This window comes from Ambystoma mexicanum, chromosome 3p, assembly GCF_040938575.1.
Source record: "Ambystoma mexicanum isolate Mex_15411 chromosome 3p, UKY_AmexF1_1, whole genome shotgun sequence".
Lineage (NCBI taxonomy): Eukaryota > Metazoa > Chordata > Amphibia > Caudata > Ambystomatidae > Ambystoma > Ambystoma mexicanum.
Genome location: NC_090925.1, coordinates 807,800,036 through 807,823,154, shown reverse-complemented (window position 1 = coordinate 807,823,154; position 23,119 = coordinate 807,800,036). Strand labels below are relative to the sequence as shown.

General features: G+C 45.2%; 1 protein-coding gene across 1 annotated transcript in view; it reads left to right on the top strand.

The window, feature by feature from the left end:
- Positions 1 to 22,517, top strand: part of LOC138580913 (serine protease 27-like) — a 205,155-nt gene extending 182,638 nt beyond the window's left edge. The window contains exon 6 of the mRNA XM_069651844.1: positions 19,175 to 22,517. Coding sequence (XP_069507945.1) covers positions 19,175 to 19,438 — 264 coding nt within the window. The 3' untranslated portion in view covers positions 19,439 to 22,517. The remainder of the gene's footprint in view (positions 1 to 19,174) is intronic.
- The last annotated feature ends 602 nt before the right edge of the window (positions 22,518 to 23,119 follow it).

The window sequence follows — 23,119 nt, the reverse complement described above, 5'->3', positions numbered from 1 at the left end:
ATGAACTGCAGAAGCTGGTTCCCAAGTCCTGTCAGACGGTCCATAACCTTTCCAATCTAGGAGATATTGAAGAATTCCCCGATGGTATCTGGAGTCCGCTATGGCCGATACTTCATATTCTTGTCCTTCAGAGGAGTCAGTAGGCAAAGGTTTGTTTCTATCTTGCCTTTGGAACCTGTCTGAAACATTGGCCTTTAGCTGAGAGACGTGGAAGACATTATGTATCCTAGACCAAGAAGGAGGTAACTGAAGGCGATATGCCACTTTCCCTACTGTTCCGGAAACCGTAAATGGACCAAAATACTTGGGGGACAGTTTAGTAGGTATCAGTCTTTTTGGGAGGTATCGAGAGGACAACCATACCAAATCCCCTTGATGGTAAGTGGGTTCTTGGGATCTTCGCTTGTCTGCTTGTTTTTTAGTCTTTTCTTGTGTTTCCTTGAGAGCTGTACGGGCCAGGGCATGTCCAGACTGAATGTTGGCCACCAATTCTTCTACTGCAGGAGAGTTGGTAATTCTGGGAGGAGTGGTAGGGATTATTACAGGATGATATCCGTATGTACAGTAGAAGGGAGACATTTTCGTAGCAGAGTGTTGAGAATTACTGTATGCTATTTCCGCATAGGGAAGGAAGTCGTCCCAGTTGTCTTGGGTAGCCGAAATGAAGCATCTAAGGTATTGTTCTAAAGACTGGTTCAGCCTCTCTGTCTGACCGTTAGATTGTGGATGGTATCCAGAGGTCAGATCTCGTTGTATTCCTAAGGATTGGCATAGATTCTTCCAGAATGTCAATATATATTGTGGTCCCCTATCGGAGATGATGTTTTTGGGGAGTCCATGCAATCGGAATATTGTCTGTAAAAAAACAGGAGGCCATCTGAGCTGCTGTTGGGAGTTTTTTCATGGGAATAAAGTGTGCAATCTTGGTCATTGAATCCACAGTCACCATTATAGTGGTATTATTATTTGAAGGTGGTAGGTCTACAATAAAATCTGTAGAAATTTTTTCCCAAGGTTGGTCGGGTAGAGCGGGTTGGACCAGTTTTCCTACTGGGAGCCTCCTTGGTGTCTTTTCTTGCAGACAGATGACACACGAAGAAACGTAGTCTTTAACATCTGCAGATAAGGTGGGCCACCAAAAATGACGGCTGATCAGTTCTTGAGTGTTGGCTATTCCTCTGTGACCTGCTACTTTGTGATCGTGACACATGTGTAATACTTGCTGTCTTAGGTTTTCTGTAGGCACAAACAGACTAGTGCCATAGTAATATAGACCATGTTCTTCCTGAAGCTGGTAGTTCTGGATATCACTATCCTTTATGTCTTTTATTAGACTGCGGACATCTTGGAGAAATGAAGAGACTACAAAAACAAAAGTAGTTTGCGGAAATATCTTCTCCTTAACTGTACCGTCTACTGTTTGTATACTGCGAGACAAGGCATCAGCCATTTGGTTACGGTTGCCTGGAATGTGGGTGATCTGAAAGTCAAAAGAAGAGAAGAAATAGGCCCATCGGGCTTGTCGGCTGTTTTGGCACTCGAAATTCTGAAGGACTTTAAGGTTCCTGTGGTCGGTTCTGATAGTTACGGGATGTCTTGCTCCTACCAGAAGATGTCTCCATTCTTGGCATGCCTTTTTAATGGCGAGCAATTCCTTTTCCAGAACCGTGTAGTTTTGTTCCGAGGAAGTCAAGTTTTTCGACATATAGGCAATGGGATGCTCTTTGCCGCTAAGAGAAGTCTGTTTCAAGACCGCTCCTATAGCCGAATGAGAAGCATCAGTCTCTAGAAGGAATGGTTTGGTTTGGTCCGGCAGTCTAAGGATGGGAGCGGATGAAAAGGCAGACTTAAGTTCGTCGAAGGCTTGTTGTGTCTCCGTAGACCACACGTATTTCCTTCCTTTCTGTAGAAGCGTAGTCAATGGTTTGATGACTCTGGAGAAGTTGGGTATAAATTTCCTGTAGAAATTCGCGAAGCCAACAAACCTTTGGATTACTTTGACTCCTTGTGGAGCCTTCCAATGCAAAATGGCTTGTACCTTGTGAGGGTCCATGGAAGCCCCTTCTTTGGAAAGAATAAAGCCCAAATAAGGAATCTTTTCTTGATGAAACGAGCATTTCTCTAATTTGGCGAAAAGGTGATTGTCTTGTAGGCGATGTAGTACCTCTGAAACATGAGAAATGTGCTCCTGTATATTGGTAGAAAAGATCAATATATCGTCAAGATATACGATCAGTGAATGAAGTAATAAATCCGAGAACAAGTGGTCAACGAATCTTTGGAAAACTGATGGAGCATTGGCCAGGCCGAAAGGCATAACGTGATATTCGTAATGCCCAAAAGGGGTGCGGAATGCCGTCTTCCATTCATCTCCACTTTTGATCCGAATCAAATGATAAGCGCCTCTCAGGTCCAGTTTGGTGAAAATGGAGGCACCCCTTACCGCTTCTAAAATATCTTGAATCAAAGGCAAGGGATATCGATCCTTGTAGGTGACCCTATTTAACCCCCTATAATCGATGCACGGTCTCAGCTCCTTGCAGTCTTTTTTCGGTATGAAGAACAAGGACGCTCCAGCTGGACTTTTTGATTCAGTGATAAGTCTGTTGCGTAGGTTTGTCTGAAGATATTCCTTCAGGGCTTCCTTTTTGGGATTAGATAGGGTGTACATCCTTCCAAATGGGATCTGCGCGTCTGGCAGGAGATCTATACTGCAATCGTCTCTCCTGTGCGGAGGCAGTTCCTTGAATTCCTCATTAGAGAATACATTACGGTACTCGTGGTAACATTCTGGTAACAATTTCAGATTTAGCACCACTGCATTAGAGTTCTGAGAGATTACAGGTGCATTGGAGGTGTGTATACCAGTTGCACCGTTGTGTTGACATGTGGATATACAGTATTCTGATCCCAGAAACATGGTTCCAGCTTTCCAATTGATATAGGGATTGTGTTTAGCCAACCAAGGTATTCCCAGGATTACCGGGTAGTGAGCTGCCTTAATGAGATCAAAGATCACCTCCTCTTCATGGGAAGATATCCTCATTGTGAGGACGGAGGTGTTGGCTCGTATGGGTCCAGAGGATAAGGATTCTCCATCTACTCCTTCGACTGGGACAGGTAATTCTTTAGCCATATGGGGTATCTTGTTCTTGTAAGCCCAATCGGTATCCATAAAAAGACCCGTTGCCCCGCAATCTACAAGAGCTGGAAAGTTTTCGAGGGAAACGTCATTGAATCGGAGTGTTACTGGTAAAACCACCATTTGAGTTGAATTAGCCACTCCGTTGAGGGAACTCGGAGTTCCATGCCCGTTCATGGTTCCCTTTATGAACGGGTGAAGGCGTTTCCCGAACGGCGGGGAGGGACTAGATTACAGTCCTTCAAAACATGCTTGTCCGAACCACAGTACATACAGAGACCCAGAGAGCGTCTTCTGTTTCTCTCTTCTGAGGTAAGAGGACCTCTGGTGATTCCTATTTGCATAGGTTCTTCCTCATGGGTTCGTGAGGTCTTGGCAAATTCGCTTCGTACAGTTGGAGGAGGTCCTTTGGCTTTTCCCTTCTTCCTTTCTAAGTTCCTTTCTTGGATACGATAATCCATCTGTAGAACAAGTGTAATCATCTCTGCGAGGTTATGCGGGCGAGGTACCCGAGACAGTTCGTCCTTCAAGTCTTCGTTTACGTTTCTCATAAAAATAGTAATGAGGGTGTCATCTGCCCAGGCCGTTTCATGTGCCAGTTGCTTGAACTGTGTGATGTACGCCAGAATTTCCATTGTTCCTTGTTTCAGGTCTAAGAGGTTTTCTTGTGCAGAGACCACTAATTCTCTGCGTCCAAACATGGCCTGTAGGCTATTGGAGAACCCAGCTAGAGAGTCTAAGATTAGATTATTAGTGGTCACCAGGGGTGTGGCCCAAGCCAGAGCACTCCCTGATAGGTTGGATATCATGAAGCTGACCTTGGATCGGTCGTTAGGAAAAAAGGCTGGTTTCAATGTAAATTGTACCGTACAAGAGTCAATGAATTCTTTTAGCTTTTTGGGATTTCCGTCATATTTCCCCATAGAGAGGGGTCCTGGAGGCAGTTCGATTCTTGAGTGTACTACTTGGCGAAGCATGGTGTTTTCATTGCGCAAGGTTTGCATTTCGGTATTGAGATTTTGTACAGCTGCTACGAGCTGCTGTATCTGTTGCTCCATGGGCGTTGCTATCTCTTACAATCTCTTTCAACACCTCGCCTTCTTTTTATGCCAGGAATGGTACTCCCAAATCTTCGGGTTTTATCCGGATGTTTGTAGAGTAGAGAGACGTCCCCCCTAGGAGTCCAGAGACCATGAGTAGTACTCTGTGCACCTAGGGGGCACCCCCTGGGAAACCCTCGTGGGGAAGAAAACCCAGAATCAGACAGGTTCCGATTGTGTAGAATGGTAGTCCACAGGATCAATGAAGAAGTAGAATAGTAAGCTTGCTGTTCAATTGAAGACTGGATGCGGAATACGAATAATCCAAGGTAAGGTGCTGGGGAGGAACCCAACAATACCAGGAGAAGTGAACTGACACTCGAGAGACGAGACTCCAGAGGTAGGAGAGGAGAAAGAAACAAAGTGACAGCAGGAGGAGAGGAGCCGAGGGTGAGAGAGGCCGACCGCGGATGGAGGAAAGAAGCAGAGAGAGGTAAGTAAAACAGAAGCTGTGAGCACGGGAGTGGCAGACGCCGGAGCGGAATAAAAGATGCCGAGTGGGGCTAGGAGCAGCTAACACGGCAAGCCGTGTGGAAAAGGAAACAGCGAACGGCCAAAGTTGGCAGACGCCGAGCTGAGGAAAGGCGCTGCGAGCAGCGAGTACGGCAAAAGCTGAGCGGGGAAAAGCGCCGCAAGGCCAGGGGCGGTAGAAGTCGAACTGAAGAAAGGAAAATGAAAATACGAGTGAAAGGACTGCTGGAGAGCACAGCACCAAGGGTTAGGGAGCAATGCATACACGGGAACGAGTAGCAACGCAGAGTGTGTTAGTGATTAGTGTATAAGTAGGAGTGATCACGTGGAAACTGAGTGCGAGAACTAGACCTGCACTGTTAGGTAGTGGAAACGTGATCCAACAGGCGCCATCTTGAATTCCACTGGGTGCGCCGATGATGGTGAATCTTCCAGTGTTTCCAAAGACTTCTAGGGGTGTTCCTAACATATAAATATATTAGACAACTTTAAACAAGACTCTTCGACCTCTACAGGTTGGCAGGGCACTCTTCTTTCTATGCTATAAGAAAGGGCAGCCTCTTTGCCTCTCCTTTCTGTCTTGCAGCTACTACACAATCTGTCTGGGCTTCTAGGGTGCTTCTTTCTGTCAGCTTCATCAGTCTCAGCTTCACAGATTATTGATTAGTTATGTTTAACAAGCACCCAGCTCCCTTCCCCAGCTTTATTCACACCTTCTGATTTCCAGTAGTTACCCCAAAGCTGTATTGCCACTCTTCCAGCCTTGAATAACCTGTCACCCTTCTATCAGAGGACTCTGGGTTTGTATCAGCTTGAACAACTTCAGAGCATCAGTGTTTAGATCTTAATTGGGCTGGTTTCACTTTATGGCTTGGGTAATGCTTGTTCTGCTCATGACTGCAGCAATTTCTAGAAGTCTTAGGTATTTGTTCTGAAGGTTACAAGAGTCAGTTTTCACTTCTGAAACAAACCTAGGTATACGCAATCTCTCTTTGATGATACACTTCAACTTACAAACCTGGGTTCCCTTTTAGTCAGGCAATGTTCTACTTTAACAAGGATCGGGAAACAGTTATGCACACGCAACCTTTCTTTGATGTGAAATATTCTTGTAACACTTTGGGAAAGTCAATTACTAATTTCTGACCAACAACGTTCTCCCACTTAATAGGAGGCACGCGACATGCTGGTAAGGGTTGTAAAGGCAACAATGGGAAAACAAAGACTTTCTTCGTATGCGGGCACTTTAACTTGTGCTGAAAACATCTGCTACAAATTCCCTTTGTTATTGAAGACTTCCCATGACTGTGAACATCTTCACGTGAGTTTGAATTCATCTGGCTACAGTTACAGGAATTGGTAATTCTTGTGCTTTGGGAGTATGGAGCTTCACTCACCGGCTCCAAAGTCACAGCGTTTGCAGGCAGCTTCCACTTCCAGACTTTCTTACTTCTTCTACTACTTCAGGCACACTTGGGACCTCGACCCCTCTGCTGCACGAGTGTCTCAGATCCAGCCTCGACAATGGAGAGTCTTTGTTTCCCCAGGTTCCCTAGGCTTGCTTGTGCACACAGGCCCGGGGTGGATGCACGACTTCAGCTCTGCATTCACAGCAATTGGGCATACCTGAAAATACTGCTAGTTTCTCGCAGTCTCTTCCAATGCAGCCACAGCAAAGTAGGGTTTGTGAGCAAAGGACCAACTGAGAGCCTGCAGGTGAACTCTGCTATTCCTTCGCTCTGGCGTGCCTTCTGTGGTCACACTTCCTAGTGATCTCCTCATGCTCTGCTTCTTCTTCTGCTACTGCTGCCACCCTTCCAGCTCCTGCTCCAGCTTCTTTCTACAGCTCTTTCCTGCAGCAGCCTTTTATGCCGCTCAGGTGGGTTAACTGGCATCAGGTGCAGGCCCTTAAAGTTAATTATCTCACCCTGTCAAAGTCTGCTAGGCTTGCCTGCCTGTCCTTTAGCTCTACATGCCTCTTCAGCCCTCTACTTCTTCACAGTCCCTGAGGGATTCTGGGACATGTAGTTAGTTTTAAGGAAATTAGGTTTTTCTTCTTCCTTATAATTTCTAACAGTTTTCCTACTTCCCCTGATGTTAATAAGAGAGGGATTGTAGGGTGTAACCCTTTTACAGACAGATGGTATAGAAAAGACTATATATCTGTCATTCTTTTTGACATACTTTTGTCATTGGGGAGGTTATATGATTTTAGTGTTACGAAAGACTGGTTCTTTGGGGACAACACTATGTTGGATCACACCCGTGGAGTTCACCCTTCCATTCTTAATAGGAGGTTGAGATATATCAAAAGGACAGTAAGCCAATCCCTCCTGTAACTCAGTGGCATGGACATCCCTCTCCAAGGAGAAATACTATGTCTCACACTGTGAACTCACCCTACAACCCTGGGCCTTGTCTCCACTCAGGTTACTCTCCCGTGGTTCACCACCCCCGGTATTGGAATCAGGAAGCATCTGCCCTCTCCTGGCCACTTGGGAGGAGACTTTAGGCAGGTTTTTTAGTGGGGCATCCACAGGATTCTCCACATACCCTAATCTTCAGATAAAAGGACAGGGCTTTTTAATCTAGCCATGCTGACGTAGAAATAAGGGCAAGCTCCTGCAAATAAGAGCAGCTGGAATGGAATTTGATAGTACAAATACACCCCATCATACTATGCCTTCCAAAACCCACCAGTCACATACTTCATCAAGAGAAAACAGATCCACATCATTTAAGATGATGGGCAACACTTTAGTTCTATAATTAATAATCAGTGGCCTGAGTGAAAACTTCCCAAATATCTTACTAATTCTCTTTAGTTGGGCACAGAATGTAATACATTTTCTTCTCATATGATCCAAATACAATTTCTTTACTTGCTTATTATAGAGAGAGAAGCCCAGATATGTATACTTGTCCACCACATCTAAGCACGCTCGTTTGATTTTCCATTCAAAAGAAGGTTTCTTCCCCTTAGAACTACAAATCATGTTTTTGGTCTTCTCTACGTTGATTGCCAGGTCATGAGCCTCTATAAATTCACTCAAGGCGGAAAGGGAACGTCGCAGCCCAATAGGAGTTTGCTCGAGTATCACCAGGTCATCTGCAGGTGCTAAACATTGCACATGCAGAGGCCACAGCCTCGGAGAAAAGGCTTTTGCTTGACCCAGCCATTTGTCAATAGCCGATAGATAAAGGTTAAAAAGGGCAGGGCCAGGACACAGCCTTGCCGCACCCCGCTATCTGTAGAAACTGGTACCTACCCTTCATCTTAGTGTTTGAGCGCAACACCATCAAAATCTCTTGGAGATTACAAGGGATGTTCCATTGAGACAGTTTCAACCATGAAGTGTATCTACTCACTCTGTGAAACGCAGAGGAGAGATCAACACATGAGAGATAGAGGATTTTCTTCCTCTGTCTCATTGTTCTAATCAGAATGCTAAGCAAAAAGACATTAAGTTGAGTTCCTAGTCCTCTCCTAATCCCTGCCTGGTTTACATCAAGTCTGCCAACATTCCTAGCCCACTCATTTAGAGAATTAAACACCAGAGAAACAAATATTTTGCTGCTCACATCGAGCAGCACGATGGGTTGGTAGAGACCTATCTCCCTTTTTAAAAATGGGAATAATTATAGCAGATTTCCAAGTCTCTGGAATCCTTTCAGTAGCCAATATAGCCCGAAACAATACATCCAGAATCCCTGCCCACAACGCAGGATTGACTGTCATTACAAAATCAGATAACCGTTCCGGTCCAGTGGCCTGCAACAGGTTTGCAACATTTTTTAGAGATTCAATAGACTCCTGATCAAATATTAATTGCCATGACTGGACCCCCTGATGTTTCACAGCATTCTTATCTTTCTTGCCTTCACAGAGGCTAAGGAAGGCATGGTATCAAAGTAAGAGAGACACAAGTGATCACAGTTCAAGGGTGTTTTTTAAACTGTAAAAATGGGTGAGATAAACACCTAATCTAAATCTAAGATGGGAGCAAGCTACAACCATCAAATAATAATAATACTGTCCTAGTGGAGTCTAGGATTTCTCCTGGCATCCCTCGGTCGGGTTCACATTGCCTTTTTAACACAGTTCCCAAAAGAACTTCTATACCCCTTAGGTTCTTTCCTTACCTACGTCCGGGTCTTAGCCCCTAGTCAGGCTTTCCCTTAAGCCCCCAGTCAGGCGTCACCCAGTTCTATCATCACAATGAATTTGCATGGGTTACTGTTTTACCCTAATTTGCAGGCATCCCTCAGTCGGGTTCACACTTGCCCCATTTACATAGTTCTCTTTGCTTGCACTACGTGCCAAAGACTTTCGACTGTACAAGAGGGTGAGGGTTGACTCTCGTATAACCACTTTGACACCTCACGACGGCTCTTGGTACTTGCAGTTTCTACAACCAAAGACTTTAGCCTATGCACAGGATTCAACATAACCTGCTGAGCAACCACTTCGATCCCCTTATTCAACACATTCTCCTTGTTCAGGAGCGGGCCACCAGTTAGAGTCCTTCGAATCAGCACCCACGTGACGCCGGACCACTCAAACTCTGATGCCAATTATGCTCACAAAAGACCATCTGTATTTTAGTCTTCTTTCGTCATGCAATATTGCTCTTTGCAACCTTGAGGCCAATACAGTCCGGTCTATTATCAGCTCTTTCCGACTCACCGGCTGTGCCGAACTCTGTAGGCATCTCATGCCTCTGGAGTCAAGGACAGCACCACGATGGCAACCGCTTCTCCCCGCCTTGGCTGTCAGTGCAGGAGGGTCCCATGTGTTAAGATGGATTTCTGAACTCTGACCTGGTGGGCAGAGGTTCAGAAGGCCAGCCTAGTTTCTTGGAACATTCTGGACAAGCCAGACCAATCAAGGTGGCACTGGCGGTGGTCAAGACTAGGTCTCAGGGGGGGGTGAGGGTGACTGAAAGACCTCAATGAGCACACACAGTAAAGGACACCACAAATCACTCCCAGTCAGGTGTATATATATATATATATTAAAAATACATGTGCATTTATTCAATGCCTTTGAACTCAAACACAAAGGAATTATCAACAGTAATACTTCAAACCAATGCAACACTACTATAACAGATATATTCACTACCAAGTGGCCTAAAGGGTTAAAGCACAGAATGGGTCCACCACCTAAAAGGAAAGGGAGCAAGCAGTGCAAATAGACTTTAGGCATCAATCAATTCCTAACTGAGAGGCAGTCCAGTCCCTACGACGAGTGGAGCCTAGTGTTCAAATGTACTTTCATATGCTGGTGCACTCGATAGTGCAGAAGGGCAAAAACGTGGTCTCTTGCATGGGCTGTAGCAGCTCAGAAAGTTGGGCGAGGCGATGAGGAACAAGTTCCCACTATTTGTGGAGGGTCTCCCCAAAAGGGCAGAACAGGTTCCAGGAGTTGGGAAAGGGATGGTAGCACAGGCTACCTGTGGAAAGGTAAGTGGCCTTCAGGGGACACTTGTGCGTAAAAGTGGATGGATGCGCTAGGGGCCACCGGTAAGGGTTGCAAGTACTCACCGACCCCCGGAGCACTCTGGACCAAACATCGGCAGTCAAGTCCACTTCGGTTGCAGGTTCAAATGAGGCAGGTGTGCAGCTCTGCGGCTTTCAGCGGTGAAGATACAGCGATGATTCCCTGGCGGGACAGTGGTGATTTCTCCGCTCCTAGTGAAGGGATCAGGCCAGTTTCACTGTAGCAGGCTTCAGGGCACAGAGGGGCACAGTAGCAAGGCACCTGCGAAGTTCGTCACCATGCCTGTGCGACACGGTAACCTTGCGTACTCTGGTTCGGGTGCTCTCTCTTTATTCCAGACCTGGGAATGCCAAGTGTACGAAATTCGGTGTGAGAGTACCATGAACACAGAGCTTGCGATCTATCATGTTTCAAGTGTCAACTCTAAATAGCGGCGGTTTCAGAGCAAAGGTCCTGCGCAAGCTGGTCAGTTCACTAGTTGGCCCAGGAACACTTCCGAAGAGGTTTACTTGCAGGTTTAGATGAAGGTGCCGTGAATAGTTGATCCCTCTATTCAAATGTGTTAAAGCACCGTTGCAGACCTTCTGGTTCGATCAGATGCAGAGGGGTCCAGCGGGACAACAGCGGGCTCAGGGTGCCAAACTTTCCAGCAGGTCACCAGCGGTTCTTTGACTCGGCTTCCTAGTTTCAGGATACTTGGATCCTATCCTAGGTTCAGTGAGAACTCAAGAGATCAACCTGGTATGGATGTTTGGAGCCTTCTCTTATCCAGAATCTCCTTCGCGCCAAAACCAAGAGGACCCAATGGGAGTCTACTCACATACAGGCACACCAAACATAGACCAATCACGGACCACGGTGGTCCCAGTCATTCCCAGCACACCAGACTCTCTGGCACCCAGGATGTGTATTGGAACTAGACAGTTCAGCCCACATCCTAGAGGTACACACTCAAAGCATTCAGGAGCCAGCGAAAGCTTGGCGTTTCGCGGGAGAATGCATGCCCAAATAAGGACTGACTCGGGTCGGCTTGACAAAAGGACAAGATGGCCAAAGGACAGGTCAAAAAACCTTGTGGCATGGCCATTCTGTAGCCAGGCCACCTTCCTGTGCCAACTGCGTTAAACGCGTTTCCATGGCAAGAAATGGTTAAAAATAAGATAAACTGCCACCAGCCCTGTCCAAGACACATCTACACTTCTGATAAAAATTCTTTTGAGGGATTCTAGGGACTTTGGAAACAAAAGGAAGACCCAAGTGCACTGTACTGTAAGGTAAATTGTGCACTTGTAACCTGTTGCAGAAAAGTTGCAACATTGGGAAGGACTAAGGGAAATAAAGTCTCCCGGTACTGACTGTCTTTAAGGGCATATCAGTTTCCCCATAATAAAGTGAGCGAAAGCCCAGTGGAGTGCAGCTGAACGCTGTGCTTCACTGGCAAAAGTCAGACTATGGTGTTTAAACAGCAGCAAAACAGTTGGGGGTACACAACTGGAGGGAAAATTACACATAAATGAGAAACTTTCCTACACCATGTACCGCTGACATCCTTTGCACCATTCGCCAGCTGCAATTCCCGGTCTTATGTTTCCCTTCTTGGAAGCTCTGCAGGTCTTGGTTGAAAAGGGTAAGGGCAATTGCCTCCTTGTCAATCTTTCAGTTCTCGTCGCCTTTCTCCTCCATTTGAACTGCCGTCCTGGAATAGCTGCTTCCTTGTGCGGTTGGCCTTGCTCAGAGTGTGTTTTCGTGCTTTGCCTTTTATCCATATGGGGAAAGGGAAGGGAAGTCAGGTGTGTGTAATTATCAGCAATTGCCTGACTCTGCCTGACCTTTGTGTTGGTGCATGTCAGGTATACAGCTCTTGTGTTAGTCTGTTGTCTTTCATGGTAATCACTCTGTAAGAAAGTGTTCATGTCAAGAAAGGGGGGGGGTGAGTTTATAGATATAGGATGGCTAAAATGTGTCATAATGAAAGGGGTACCGCGCCTCACCTTGGGTGTCCCACTTCCACTCCCTGAAGACCCCTCATCCAGGTGATCCTCCCTCACTGGTCTACCCAAGGAACTGGATCCAATATTGATGGCCGTGTCCTGGCCACCTGGGTGACAGATACCCAGGGACTAGCGAGTGAGACACCTTCAGGTTTCTCACAAGGCATACAGGTGGGTCAGATAATCCACCCAGACTGCTTCCGGGATGGTATTTAGTTGTTTAGAGGCTTGTGCACCCACATCATTATTTACAAGAGACCAGAAATCCCTTTCATTCCATTTGCATAAGGCCTTTTTTGGGCCTCCTCAGTGAGGGGAGCCAGGTTGAAACATGTCTGGGGTTGCTTGTGCTGCCGTGCAAAGGGGACCTGGCCTAGCAGTTTGGGCAGAGCTGCTCCCATTGGTGGCAGTAGCTGACTGATTTGCATATGGCTGGACACCTTTTGCAATGGCGCAGTCGGGCTAAAAAACAGTTGTGTGGAAGGTTGGCCAGAGCAATGGCAGTGGTTCAGATTGATTCCACCCATCACGTTTTTGGTTTCACTTTAAATTAACTGCATTGGTTACTTCGGAAACCTTATGAGGAAGTTGGAGAACTCCTTGCAAAAGAGAGTCATCACTATTCTCTGTTTTCAAGATATCAAAACCCCAACAGAGAACAAGCATGGACTGTGACATAAAGATGTAATCAGTCACGGATGCTGCCTTGCTCGAAGGACACGTTTTCCTTAATGGATCACCAGATGAGAATACCTTGTTCACACAAGTCCCATTCCATCATAAGCTGTCTCCACTTCTTCGCATGAGTTCTCACCCTATTATTCACCATGATCTTCCTTAATCCTGCTTCACTTAATTTGTTTGTGCAGTAGTTGTTTAAATCCCCCATTATGATCACAGAGTCTCAAACACCAGAAGCATACCAGTCCTGCAACAGGTAAGCCACCTGCTCTACCAGCCCAGCATCCCTGTTAGTGGTCTGATTCCCATAAATATGAATCATTAAAATATCCCTCCTTACAATGTTCTCATTCTGATGAATCGCTAACCCCAAGGCCAGGATGCCATGGCTGGGAGAGCACAATCGCCAGCTGTCCCACCCTAAATTATGTTTAATGGCTGTAATCTGTCCCTGAGATGGTCTCCCTTTTGGCCCCTGGAAGTATGTTGTATACCCATCTAAAAATGAGGGCCTCCGTTAACCAGACCTCCTGTAGATTAATAATGTGCGATTTCAGTAACAAATCAAGGTCTCTGCTATTCTTTAAGAGATGATTAAACCCTTTAATAACTTTATCCTATGGACCAAATGTAATCTCTCTTTCGTGCAAGCTCCTGCCAAACACCCCAGAAGCAAGCAGCAATCCTAATCCGATTTCCCAGGATTTATCCTACCCTCCTTTATAACCACTGATTTTAAAGGGGTGTCACCCCATATTCTCTCCACATATTGGGATACCATTTGTTGACCGATGCTCCGATTGGCACGTCTCCACTTAAAGAGATCATATCCCATAACGAGTATGACTCATCCTCTGATAACAAGTACTCAAACACAAATTTCGATTTTATGAGCAAGAAAAATACATCAGTTCTTTGTGAGTCTGGAAAATCAGCCAGGACAATATCACTGAAGTAGATAGTTCTTAAAGAGGGGATGTTAGAAAAGAGGTCCAAAACGTGTGATCTATTAAGAGTAACCTCTTGTCTTGATTTTAAGATTCTTTCCAGTCGCAAAGCATCATAAACTCCCTATTGCTCCAGCGGCGTGTACTCAAAGGAGTCTTGGTCAGCGAGTTATCATTTTTCCTTAATGTGGAGCCTTGCTGCTGTTGGCACTTAGGGCAGACTCCTGATCATTTGTGAAGACCTAGGGAACTACCACATTTCTGGGTGAAATCTCTCCCATGTTCAGCCCTTCAGTAAATAGACAAGAAGCGCCCCTATTCTCAAGGTCCAGATCCTCTGGATCTTCGACAACAGCGCAATCACTTTCACATGCTTCACTTTCCTCCACCTCCTGCTGAACATTTTTTTATGAAGAAAAGGAATTTTTGTACCCACATCAGAGTTCATGTTTGTCTTGTTATTCATTTAGACTTTGACTTCTTTTTTGCTTTGTTGATTGGCATCTTTATGTTGCCCTCTGCTAGATCAGTCGGATGCTGTAGACATCTGTTGTCCACCTCCCCCTGGGAAAGGGATAGCTGAAATCTGAGCTTGCTCAAGAACTTTCGGGAGCCACAATTTCTCTTGTGTTTTGGTGCTTTCACATTTTTCCTTTTTTTCCCGGACCTGGAAGCAAGTGTACATTTTTCCCTTTCATTTGTCTCTCGATGCCAAGCACTTTTACTCTTTTCAACCTCCAAATCCTTGTGTTGCAAAATACAGCCTGCATCTTAAGTCAAGTTGTGATCCGAAAGTAGGGGGCAAGTGATCTCCTTTACTGAAGAAATAGATGGGTTATGCTGCCCAACAGGAGACAGCTTCAAAACCACCTCATTTGGAATGTTAGGTAAAGGTTGAATCACCAGAGACAAAGGATCCTTAATCTGAGCAGAAAACTCATTTTGGAATTATACAAGTTCAGCATTATATTCACTTCAATCATATAGTATTAAGAAGGTATTCAGGAGTAGAGGTATTGCCGAGCAAACTGATTTTGAGTTTTCCAAATCGGGTAGTTCGTTCAAAATCTCAAGTTGGTAGCTTCACCCGATAATGGAGGTTCCAAAGATGCTTCATTATCCCGGAGTAAAGATCTATGTTCGGGGGCAGCTCAAGCTGCAGATAGTTCAAGAGCATCATTGAACAAAGGAGAACTACAAACCGGATCCTGTGACTGAGGGTGCCCACCAAATAGTTCTGGTGATTTTCTCAGGGATTGAAGACACCGTTTAGCCGACTGAAGTAAAACCTCCTCCCTCCTATCACCCTCAATACGAGAGGGCAAACATGGCTCTAATGACAAGCACACACGCTTAGATAATTTTTTGGGGACCGGGGGGCAAGGATAGAAACATCGGAAATCAAATCCGAGATGGGCTGCAAGTAACAATTACTGGGGGAAGGATGATTGTCCCATAAAGCGAGGTCATCCACAGCCTTTACCACCCACACAATACGTCGCCCTTCCCTCTCTGTTTGTAGCCTTGAAACCTCCCCAGGGGACAATGAAAGTAACTGGTTATTTTATTTGAGCGGCCACCACCGGAAATGACAGATTGGGGCTTACTTCTAGAACGTTTGTTTGCATACACAGTGGGAACCCCCATCTCAACCACCCCTTGGCCGTTTCTGTGGAAAGATTGGCTTTTTGTATGTTAGCTTTGCCACGCAGATCATAAGTAGCCATAATTAGGCGGAAAAAAATGGAGTCTCACCCCAACAATAAAGATCACCACCAGCGAACATAGACTTGACTGCTTGATACCGCAGAAACTCCAATAACTGCACTCCACTCACACTTTGTGGCGCTTCGCACCAGAGTGAGGCTATTAAGCTGCACTTCTGCTTCCAGAAGAGGCCCAGCATTCCAATGATGGAAACCGCAGAAGGACTAACTGTACTCCTGACAATAACGACGCTGAACACTTTATTGCCAACACACTAGGAGGGGAGGAACAGGCTTGCAAAAGATTCCTGCAGTAATTGCACTTCACTCGCAAAGCATTCATGGTTCAACAACTTAATCTCAAAAGTGGCAAATTATTGAATAGTGGCATGAAGCCCCTGGGAAACACCACGGGAAACAAGTATGCAGTTGAAAGAAAATATCTTTATCATGACACGAATAGGAGAGTTCCTTCCTTGTGCTACCTTTCCACCTCTTATGCTTTTTGTCTCTACAAGACCTTTACTAATTAAGCTTTCGCCCTCACCCATTGACACCTCAAGGCTACGAAAAGTCTGTATACAGGATATTGAGGTCACCTGTAGTTTTCCTCTGAGCACAAAGGTTATGTCTGTATTACACTTGTCGGTTTCCCCCACAATGTCTAATGCATTTTCCAGGTGTGGATTAGGGGTGATAGGCAAGGCTCAAAATCAGTTCCTTCTTGCTGTAAAGTCTCATGGTTATTTAATGTACACATCTCTCCCCAGCATCACTCATGGCCCATGTCTGCAAGGAAAATGTTTATGGGTCAAATATGTTGTCTGTTCTCTCTCTAGAATCACTTTTAATATTTGGTACAAGATGGCCTCAGTGATTGCTGTCTTTCTGGGGGAATGGCCTTCTCATGCCCACTGGTTGGAGAGAATGGCCAAATGTTGCAGATGCTCGTGCTGTAACTCTAAGCTCATTAGGAGTAGATCCCAATACTTCCCCCAGGAGTCCATAGGGTCTAAGGATGTTTAGGTACCTGTTGGGGTTCTTGCTCACCTCCCTGTCTCAGGGTCCTGACCTTATTACCTTCAAGGTCTATCTGGCTCCCTCCTTCACTGAGCCTACGCCCACTGGTGCCTACGGGTCTGACTCTAGGTCTTGTGTCTTGCCTTCGAGCTGGCTGTTCTTTAAGCTTCATGACATTCTGCCACGTGCTCTTTCACCTACCAGTTCTCACTTGCAACAAATAGGCTTTTGTTGACTGACTTTCTGTATGGTACGCTCCCTGTGTCTCCAAGGGGCTTCCCACTGCCTCCCCGTGTCTGCCTACTTCTCCTCCTTTCCTTCAAGTGCCCCTTTCTCCTCCTAACTTTTTCCACCAGAATATAACAATGGGCAAGTCCTCGCTTACCGGGACCCCGGATGTTCATACACTATGCTGACACTTTAACGGAGCAGTAGTGGCAGCACAGCCACCCAGTGTTTTGGGGGAGGACTAGAGAATCCTCCCCATACCATTCCAGGCCCTACATCATGTAGCGTGAAATAGGCCCTGGCCCCCCAACCCCAAAGATAGCATGAGGATGAATCAGGGGACATTGTCACTATTGAATGTCTTTGTTTTAAGAAGCACAGGATTTGGTCAAAGGCGGCTCTCGAGTGTATTCTGGCTCCATCGACCTATCTGCTGCGCCTGACAGGGTTAACCGATCTATTTCGTGGGACGAGTTGGCAAGATGGGACCTAGCCGTCAGCCTTCTAAGTATTCTAGCTGAATTACATTCAGAAATTAGCACCTAGGTTCAACTAGACAATAGAGGGAACCTCTCTGACTAAAATCAGGACAGATAGGGATCTCAGATAGGGTTGCATACCCGCACCCTGTCTGTTCACCCTTTATATTTTCGACCCGGGGCGACACTGGCAGGAGTCACTCCTTTTCTCCCTGTTTTGGCCAGTGAAAGCTAAGTACGCCAACAATGTTGTGGCATTGGATCTTACGCCTATTGATCTACAATTAACTATTGAAAGTTGTCAGCTGTTTAGCTTAGTTCATTACCTTTCTATCAGTGTAGCCAAATCTAACACCATAAGCTTTTCACCAGCAAAAAGGCTGATACGTTTTTCATGTACTACATGTAACACGAAGTTGGAGGTAGTACAGCAGCTGACTTGGGGGATTTTTTACCTAGAAGACCACATTTAGCCAATTTGAATACACACGATTAAGATAAAATGTTATTACGTTTGCAGCACAGATGAGCAGGATTAATAGAAAATGTGGTTGCGTCTCTCTGTTGCCGCTGAGGACGCAAAAATTAGGTGAATGTTGTATCTATCTTAGTGTATGAACTTGACATGGATGTGTGTGACGTCCGCCTTTTAAATAAGTTGGAAGTTCTATTATAGAGACAGGTTTTTAACTTCCCAACATGTGTGTCTATTTTAGTCATCAGATGTGAGGCCTTATGCCGTGTCAGGCTTTTATTGAATGTTGCAGATATATTGGAAATATTTAGATCCTCCAATATCCTCATTGTGTTGTGATCTCCATCAGCAATCTATGAGGAGATCTATGAAAGCCACACATGAGTGTGTGATGATCTTCTGATTTCTCTGGGCTGCTTGTGCTGCTCTCATCAGCAACCAGGTTTTAATAGAAAAAAAGGCTCATGAGAACGGGAATGGTTGCTCATGGAAGGATCCATTTTAGGTCACAAACTCTATTGAGATGTGGCTAATGGGGATAATGGGGATAAGACTGTGGGGATGTTAACCCAACATTTAATTACATTTCCGAAATTTCACTGCAGAAGCCTGTGCTTGCGTTTAAGATTAAATGTATAACCTACGCAGGTCCGGTGGGTTAGAGCTGCGGTTACACATATGGACCGTTCTTGTCAATGTGGCTGCAACACTACTCAACTTGAAGCTCAGTGCCATTTGTTTCTGCAATGTCCTTGTCCATTTTTTACAGTGTTACGAATTTTCCCACACTGAGGAATTTTGGAGGCGCTTGTTAGTGGGCAACCAAGTTTCCCTTATCTTGTGAACCGTTAGGCTGATTCAAATCTTCCATACAAATAGAGGATTGCAATGCTCCTAGGATTGGGGTTCTATTCGTCATGAGGATGGTGGGGACTCAATTTTAACTTTATGTATACGTTTTGCAAATAATGGTGTATTTCGATTATATTTTAAATCTGATTTTATTTAAAGGTGAACGTATGTGATGAATTGTCTTGTTTTTTCAAGCTGTCATTAATGTATTGTTCATTGTTTTGTCTGATTGTGAAACTGTCATGAATGTACATTTTGAGTAAGGTTTATTTTTAACCTTAAAAAACAAAATGGCTGACCCAAGATTCCTCTATAACCCCATCTGTCACCCAAAACCCTTGATTTAAAACCCATCGGGCAATCCACTCCACTCTCCAGTGAAAGCTGCCCCTCCATTTAACATGACTATAGCCCAGATGATCAACTCTCGACATCCATCGCTGAACCAATGTGTTCACTAGACGGCTCGCTAAACCCATCTGTCTCACTAGCATGCTGCGCTGTGGCATTGCTATTTGCTCAATATATCTTTGTCTATAACTCAGGCCCACTCATTGTGATGTTTCACTTCTCTTTCAGGGAGACTCTGGTGGACCCCTGGTATGTGAATCCAACGGCACATGGTTCCAGGCAGGAATTGTGAGCTGGGGGACCGGATGCGCTTTGCCAAATCGTCCTGGGGTGTATATCCTGGTCACTGCCTACCAGAGCTGGATTCAGCAACATGTCCCTGGATTGAAGTTTGGTGTGGCAGATTTCAGCATGAACAGCTGTGGCATGATCACTGGCATCTTCCCTCTCCTCCTGCCACTGCTCCTGCTCACTCTCCTGAATGCCTTCTGAAAGGAGTCACACCAAGCCCATCTCAGCGCGCGAGCCCCTCCAGCATTGTGCGCGGGCCCTCTTTCGATTGTTCCATGATCGGACTTCATCAAATGGATGAGGCTACTGTGATCGATAATGTACTCTGGAGCCCAACAACCGTAGGGCCTACAGCGAGGGGGTTAACCCCACCGAAATGTGCCTTCAGGTGTCATGACTCAATCAATCATACATGTATGTTCTTATAAGGATAGCTCTCAAACGAAGATGTGCTGGCCTCTGAATCCCCTGAGTCTGTTTCAACAAACCGATCTAAGATTCTGCCTCTACGCGTACTTGGGCTAATTCACAACAAAGTGGCTCTGACTTGCTATTACTTTAAACCTGAAGAGAGTTATTTGACTCACAAAATAGTTAGTATGGATAACTTTACCTTACTTTTAGAAAGTAAGGTGTAAGTCATGAATACCCCAGCGTTACCCATAGTAACTTCTTTTTGAACCAAATGGCTCTCTCCAGGCTTAAGTCAAAGGCAAGTCAGACTTACTCATACTAACTACTTAGTGAATCGGCCTCCATTGATTTTGTTTGAAGGATTTAACAGCTGATTGACCAAGAGTTCATGTTATTTTTTAATCTTAGTTGAGCCTCCAGCCCCAAGAAAGCATGGGTGTGGGGGCCTAGAGCTTACAAAGGATTCATCAAAACAGCCGCTCTGAGGCAGGGGTCTTGATTTTATCATTAAAAAATAAGTACCTATGCAGCTTCCAATAAGGGCAGCTCCATATATGTATGACCTAAGAAAGGTCAAACATACATGGAGCTGCCCTTATCAAAGGGGCCAGATTCATAAAGATATGCACTGGAAGAAAGGAAGAGATGCCTGTGAGCACATGAGAGTTAAACATGATACCTTATTCCTGATGCAGAAAGCACGTGTGCAGAAGCATGGAGCATATTTGATATGCTCATTTGAAAATGCGATTTAGAAAGGTTTGCTGATGGGAATTACAGATTCTTCAGACATCAACATTATTTTCGAGTTTTGGCTTTTTAATCTTGTATCTCCTTGCCTCCAAATTACAGGATTACTTTTCAGATTCAATTATTTTGTCATGGGGTAAAAGTTAATCTGCATTCAAATTCCAGGATTCAGCGCTTCTCAAATCAGCCTTGTGTCACTTTGAATTTTGTGACAAAGTTCCAGTGTTCAACACTTCTGGGGTTAGACTCTTTCTCATGTCGTACTAGGAACATTTTATCCATGTTCCAGGATTCAGCGCTTCTTAGTTTAGACTGTTGCTCTTCTGGCACTCGGTACGTTGTGACCAAGTTCCAAGATTCGGCATATCTCAGGTTAGACTCTTTCTCATCTGGCACTAGGAAGTTTGCCTTCAAGTTGTTCCAGGCTTCAACACTCGTCGTGTTGAACTATTTCTCATGTGTGCTGTAGACTTTTCAACCAAGTTCCATAATTTAATGCTACTCAGGTTAGAGTCTTTCTCATATGGCAGTAGGAACTTTTTCTGCAGGTTCTAGGATTCATTGCTTCTCAAGTTACACTATTTGCCATATGGCCTCAGGAGGATTGCCTCCAAGTAACAAGCTTCAGCACTTCTCAGGTTCAACACTTACTTGTGCGGTGCTGCGGACTCCGCAACAAAGCCTCTGGATTCAAGATTTCTCAGGTTAGGGTCTTTCTCGTGTGGCAGTAGGAGCTTTTTCTCCAGGTTCCAGGATTCATTGCTTCTCAGGTTACACTCTTTTCCCATATGGCTGCAGGAAGATTGCCTCCAAGTAACACGCTTCAGTGCTTCTCAGGTTCAACTCTTTCTCGTGCGGTGCTGCGGACTTCGCAACCAAGCCTCTGGTTTCAAGATTTCTCAGTTTAGAGTCTTTCTCGTGTGGCAGTAGGACTTTTTCTCCAGGTTCCAGGATTCATTGCTTCTCAGGATACACTCTTTTCCCATATGGCTGCAGGAAGATTGCCTCCAAGTAACAAGCTTCAGTGCTTCTCAGGTTCAACTCTTTCTCGTGCAGTGCTGCGGACTTCGCAACCATGCTTCTGGATTCAAGATTTCTCAGGTTAGAGTCTTTCTCATGTGGCAGTAGGAACTTTTTCTCCAGGTTCCAGGATTCATTGCTTCTCAGGTTACACTTTTTTCCCATATGGCCCCAGGAGGATTGCCTCCAAGTAACAAGCTCCAGCACTCCTCAGGTTCAACTCTTTCTCGTGCAGTGCTGCGGACTTCGCAACCATGCTTCTGGATTCAAGATTTCTCAGGTTAGAGTCTTTCTCATGTGGCAGTAGGAACTTTTTCTCCAGGTTCCAGGATTCATTGCTTATCAGGTTACACTCTTTTCCCATATGGCCCCAGGAGGATTGCCTCCAAGTAACAAGCTCCAGCACTCCTCAGGTTCAACTCTTTCTCATGCGGTGCTGCTAGCTTCAAAGCCAAGCCTCTGGATTCAAGATTTCTCAGGTTTGATTCGTTCTCATGTGGCAGGAAAATTGTCCCCCAGTTGCAGCATTCAATGTTTCTCAGGTTAAATCTTTTCTCACATGGCGCTAGGAGGTTTGCCTCCAAGTTCTCGACTTCTGCACTCCTCAGGTTAAACCCTTTCTCTAAGTGCCACTAGGAACTTTGCCTCCAAGATCCAGGCTCCAGCACTTCTCATAATAGACAATTTTTCGTGTGGTGCTGGGAATTTTGCCCGGATGTTCTAGGCTACAGTGCTTCCCAGGTTTGACACTTTCTCATGTGGTGCTGGGAACTTGGCCGCGTAGTTCCAGGAGTCAGCGCTTTCCCATGGGGCTACTCCCTAGGCTACTTCCTCTCTAGCTTGTGCAGGGCTTCTCCATCCCTCCTGCCTCCTCAGGCCGTCTGATCTGTGGTGTCATGGTCTGGCATCACCTCAGTATACAAAGGGAAAACAGATGTTTTTGTTTTTTACAGTGTCTCAAATTTGAAAACATTTGGAAAGATTATCTTTTGAGGAAAAAAAAGTTTGAAAACAAAAAAGCCAAAAGTGAGAACAAGTTTGAAAAAATAAATTGTAGCAGCCAGTAATTATAAATCGAACAGGTAATGTAACTTCACGTGGTAAATGGAGTGGAGTCTACTCATTTTCATAACAAAGTATTTGTTTTTAAAGAGCAGAAAGATCAAAGTTTTGGAATTAGGATCAGCAAGTAAAAGTGTTCCAACGGGAATATTCACCTATAATAATGTTTAGAATCTGATTGGCTACAGGGTAAGGAACATGATTTAGAAGACAAGAGGATGAACGGGGCGTAGGTGTGGGGAAGGCAGCAGAAGGGAAGACACTCTAGGCCAGTGGTCTTTAAACTGTGGGGCGCGCCTCCCAAGGGAGGCGCAGCTGCATCCCTGGGGGGGAGGGGCGCGAGAGCCCAGCATGAAAGGTAAAAAAAAACTAATTTTTTTTTTTTTTTTTTTAGATTGGAGGAAATGTTAAGGGGCTTCTCACATGGTCAGACTGGACCATAAAATGGCCTTAGGCACCAATGAAAAAGTGGCCAGCAGTTGCAAATGGATATACAGTCCTTTAGTCACAGACTGTTTGAATAGTACCCAAGGGGGTGTTTTTGTTCAAATGTAAAGAAATTGTGATATTTAAAGTATATTTATTCAGCAACAATGGTCAAAACTACTAGCTGCATAGTGAAGTACCTCCTCAAAC